We start from the raw sequence: 4,807 nt of genomic DNA, 5'->3' as shown, positions 1-4,807 counted from the left end.
TACAAAATATTAAACAAATATAAAAAAGTTTTTATTTGAAAAAAATATTATTATTCATGTTACTTCTTTTTATCAATTTAAATTTTTGAGGATAATTTTATTATACTACAAAAGCAAAATCAAATTAAAGAGATAATATCAAGATCAGCTAATTAACTTTAATTTATTATAAAACTTAATCTCAAGCTGGTTGATAAGGCATATGCTTCATATATATGCATGGTGGAGAGATATCAATACTTTGAAAATTATAATAATGATGATTCGGACAGTCACTACAAAAAATCTTGATTAAAATGGCAATAGTATTATGGTAGGTCCATATAACTGCCATTTTTTGAGTTAATTTCGGCGGTTTTAGTGTCCGACGTAATGTTCAATTTCTTTTGGCAGTTATTTTTTTTTCCCCCTTTTTATGTGTTTTAATTTTTAAACTGAGGAAGTAATGCATCTGATAGTGATTAGTGTTGTATTTGAGAAGGGGAGAGTGATGTGATTGACGAACCCTAATCTCTTGTCGCCGTTCATCTTCCACCTCTCTCGTATATCTCTTTGCTGCCGCCCGTTGCAGCTCATCTCCTCGTCGGCGTCGCCACTGCAAACAATGTCGTTGTTGCTGCCTTCAACGAGCTCTGCAGATGCAAGGAGCTCAGAGGCCTTCGTTGCACTTTGCTTGCTGACTATTGCTGGAACTTCACTTGCCATGCAGCATTTGGATTTTAGTGATATGGTTTGCTATTTTTCCAATGCACAATTTTAATTTTGGGTTGCGTATTGGAGAAATCATCGAAATAAATATCTGCAAAAATTGTTTGTAATTATTTTATATTGACAATGACTTTACAGTACTTCCAAAAATTCCTATTGGTTCTCTCATATATTGTTTGATTCTCTCTGCTTTTAGGATTAAGCCTGATGAGAAGTCACTTTACTTGAACCCTTATATGCTTGGAACAAATGTATGAAAAAAATTGAAAAATTTTGCATCACCAACTGTGTTATTTTTTCTTGTTTTCTTGTTCTTTACATGCTTTTGATTGCTTGCTGGTGTTGGTGTTGTAGTGGCAAACATATTATTCTGTGATTCTCTTGCTGGTGTCGGGTTTTTGTACTCGAATAAGACGACGGATCTGTACACATTTGGTGACCAGAGAACAGGTAATGAAGTTGTCACATTTGTTCATCATGTCGATTTTGCTTTGTTCATTACGATCTTGAGTTGGTTGTGTGCTTGTATTTGGGATCTTGGGGTTCCTGAATTTACAGCTGAAGATGCCTATGCATTTCTTGTTAAGTGGTTTGAAAGATTTCTTCAGTATAAGCATAGAGAGTTCTACATTGCTGGAGAAAGCTATGCAGGTGATTGATTGATATACTAGTTTTTTCTTAAAGATTTAGGTTCCTGAATTACATGAATTGATGAATAATTCAGTTCCCTACAATTACTTTTCAGGGCACTATGTTCCTCAGTTGTCTCAAATTATTTATGAGAGAAACAAGGGAATCAAGAATCCAGTGCTAAATTTCAAGGGATTTATGGTGAGAGATTGTAAGATCCATTTTGATTGATAATTTTTGCTATAATCATGGTTTAATTTTCTTATGTTATCATTTTTCTTTTGACTTTTTGTAGTTGATTGGTGTGGAACCAACTGAAAGTTCAGTGCTGTCAGGTGGAAAACCTGGTGAGTTACAACCTCTTCTGTGTGACAATGACTTTCTTGTATTTTCTGTTGTGTATAAGTTCTCCAATGTATGTATATTAGTATTTTATTGTGACACTTGTAATTTCTGGTAACATATTCAGTTAGTGATCAAAGAATATTTGATATTGTCAATGACCTTTTGTTTTGTTTTTTGTTTTTGTTTTGTTTGGTAATCAATCTTATTTGAGGTTTATTCTCATCAGTAACTTATTTCTTCTCAAGAAACAGATCTCACATGTTGGATTACTAGCTTGCTCTGCAGCGATGTGTTAGAAAAGATGCTGGTAAGTAGTTGCACTCCAAGCAATCAATAATAAGTTGCAGAACTCCAAATCACAATGCTTTTATCCTCATGTAAGTGACTGGTAAATGGTTTGGGAATCTATTTGGTTTATAAATAAATTTTCTGGGGTATATAATTTAAAATAAAATATAGAATCCTAATTGAGAAATTGGAAACATATGGAATTTGAAAAAGATTTGTTTATTATAAAAATAAATGATTAAATTGATTATAATCTCGAGGATCTTTTAGCATGTTATGACTAATGTAACCTTTTATTTTGATTGGGCAAACAATTAAGTATTAGATTGACCAATTGTCCTATAAAAAGTTCCAATAGTGTGTATATTTTTGTCGTTTCTTTAGAAACATTAATGCTGAATTGGTAAAATGCATTGTTATGACTTATGATCACCATTCATTGGTTTATGTCAGTAAGAGCTTTTGGGAACTGGACACATACTATTAGCTTGTGGTGCTTGAATCCAGCTGTTGTGTTTAGAGATGTTGCTGATCTTTCTTTATCCTTTTAGTTTTCAATAATGAAGGCATCAATTTTACTTTCTCATCACATGTAGATACTTTCTCATCACCAGCAATGCTTTTTTATTTAAACTTAAATTGATCATGTGGCTGTTTACTTATGATATGATTAAGGTTAGTTCAAGAAATGGATATTAGTATAAGCTTGTGATACAGACTATAAATTTATAGTTGATAGTCCTAATCAGTTACCTCATTTGAAATTTTGTTTTTATTTGAGATAATGGCATGTCCTGTTTAAGATGTATCAATTCCTTTTACCTTTCGCATATTTTTTTCTGCTAACCCCATTATATGATTATGTTTGTTTACTGATAATTCCAATCTCTAAAGGTTAGTCTATTTGGTGTTTAAGCTTAACCGATAATTTCTATGGCTATAGATAATAGTCTTTTAACAGAATTTACAATTATAATAATTCAGTTTAAGTAAAGAGTTGAGTTTTCAGTTTTCTTGCTGCCAACCATATCTATGAGATTTTCGCATGCAATTCAAAATGGCATTCAACCTATATAAGGAGAGTGCAATCTTGCTTGAAAGGGTGGGAACATTAAAACGAGAGCTTGAAGACCAAAAGATCAAGTGCAATTCAAAATACATGAAGTAATCAAGAAAGCATTGATGATGTGAAGTGGACTTTGTTATTATCATCATGTCATTCTCCTCTGGATTATTCCTTATAGTTTTACATTGTTTTATTTAATTTAGAGAAGAAATAGCAACATTTGTATGCCTCATGTATTACGAAACGAGCGAAAGCATAATAAAAAAAGTATATTTTTAAGACTTTGTTTATGAGTTATATAATATTTTGTTTATGGATATTTATTTTTTGTTATTGTAAAATTTTAATAAAAAATTTATTTGTTTAACACTAAAAATGACGGTAAAAAAATTACTTTTTTAACTGATAGAAAATGTCAATTTTATATGGTAAAAATGGCGGTTTATAAATACCGTTTAAACCAACTAAAAACGCCATTTTAATCCGGTAAAAATGGTGGTTTTAAATGCCGTTTTAACTAATAAAAACGGTACTGTCATGGTAAAAACGACGGTTTATAAACGCCGTTTTAACCATCCAAAACTGCCATTTTAACCCGGTAAAAACGGCGGTTTTCAAACGCCGTTTTAACCAACAAAAACTGCCATTTTAACCTGGTAAAAACGGCGGTTTTAAACGCCGTTTTAACCAACCGAAAACTGCCGTTTTATTTGGAAATAACGGCGGTTTGAACCGCCGTTTTAACCTATCAGAAAACCGCCGTTTTAACTCTGGAAATTACGGCGGTTTTCTGAAAACCGCCGTAATAACCAGAATGGCGCTCAGAATTACGTCGTTTTTCAAAACCGCCGTACTTGGTAATAATGGCGGTTCAAACCGCCGTAAATACCAAAAAAAACCGCCGTAATTACCATAATTTTTTGTAGTGAGTATACTAAATAAGTAAATATTCTTATCCATTGATTCTTCTTCTAAAATCCTTATCTTTGCGCTGATGTTAGGTCTGCGTTGTAATTAATTAATTTATTGAATTTAAAAAAGTTAACAGAAGTTGCAACCAATCTAGTGGATCATAAGAGGAAATGAATGTCACAATCTTAATTATTTAATTAATTAATCACAACAATATATATATAAGACAAAACTTTAAATAATTGAATATATACTTATAACATTTTGGGTTTCTAATTTGAATCACACAAACTCATCAATTTAATTTCTCCACTCTTCCATCTTAAGTTAATGGTCAACAATCAGTGCAATTTGAAAAAATTTATCTTTGTATTCTCATTGTGTATGTAATGATGCTAGCTAATAATTAAGTACCAAGATAGAGAGTGACATACATACAATTTAATTTTGTGGCTCCAATTTAATTCAAACCAAAAGAGTTTTATAACATTCATACATCAATCAATCAATCTTTATTTTGAGAACAATCTATACTTTTAGAACAATGATGGGTGTGTATCTTCAAACAACTATTGGCCGCTATTATTTTCCCTTTCAAAAATTTAAAATATAGAGTGAATATCCACTCGATTCCTGATAATGATCTCGAAATGACAACAAGACTAAAAAAAAAACACCTAATTTGACTACTGTGTAAAAAAAAAATAACATTAACTTTTTTTGGCACAAAAACCTTATTGTCCTTTTGAAATAATTGTCAAAAATTGAATTAAATTTTTTTTAAAAAATTTCGTTGTCTTTTGAAATAATTGTCAAATATTATTTTAAATTTTTCTCTAAAATTAGAATATATAACGC

The 4,807-nt window shown here is 31.0% G+C and overlaps 1 protein-coding gene across 13 annotated transcripts in view; it reads left to right on the top strand.

The window, feature by feature from the left end:
• The window catches only part of LOC107619388 (serine carboxypeptidase-like 26), a 10,603-nt gene extending 7,278 nt beyond the window's left edge, over positions 1–3,325 (top strand). The window contains exons 2-8 of one of the 13 annotated variants that reach the window (XM_021112701.1): positions 912–959; positions 1,063–1,158; positions 1,251–1,359; positions 1,454–1,539; positions 1,634–1,685; positions 1,929–2,060; positions 2,981–3,325. In XM_021112701.1, the coding sequence (XP_020968360.1) occupies positions 912–959; positions 1,063–1,158; positions 1,251–1,359; positions 1,454–1,539; positions 1,634–1,685; positions 1,929–2,020 (483 nt within the window). In that variant the 3' untranslated portion in view covers positions 2,021–2,060; positions 2,981–3,325. Of the gene's footprint in view, positions 1–195; positions 731–904; positions 960–1,062; positions 1,159–1,250; positions 1,360–1,453; positions 1,540–1,633; positions 1,686–1,928 lie in introns of those variants that run through there. The other 12 variants (XM_021112702.1, XM_021112700.1, XM_021112706.1 and 9 more) reach the window with 12 other exon arrangements.

Source organism: Arachis ipaensis, chromosome B09, assembly GCF_000816755.2.
Source record: "Arachis ipaensis cultivar K30076 chromosome B09, Araip1.1, whole genome shotgun sequence".
Taxonomy (NCBI): Eukaryota; Viridiplantae; Streptophyta; class Magnoliopsida; order Fabales; family Fabaceae; genus Arachis; species Arachis ipaensis.
This window is presented reverse-complemented; position numbering and strand designations above follow the sequence as displayed.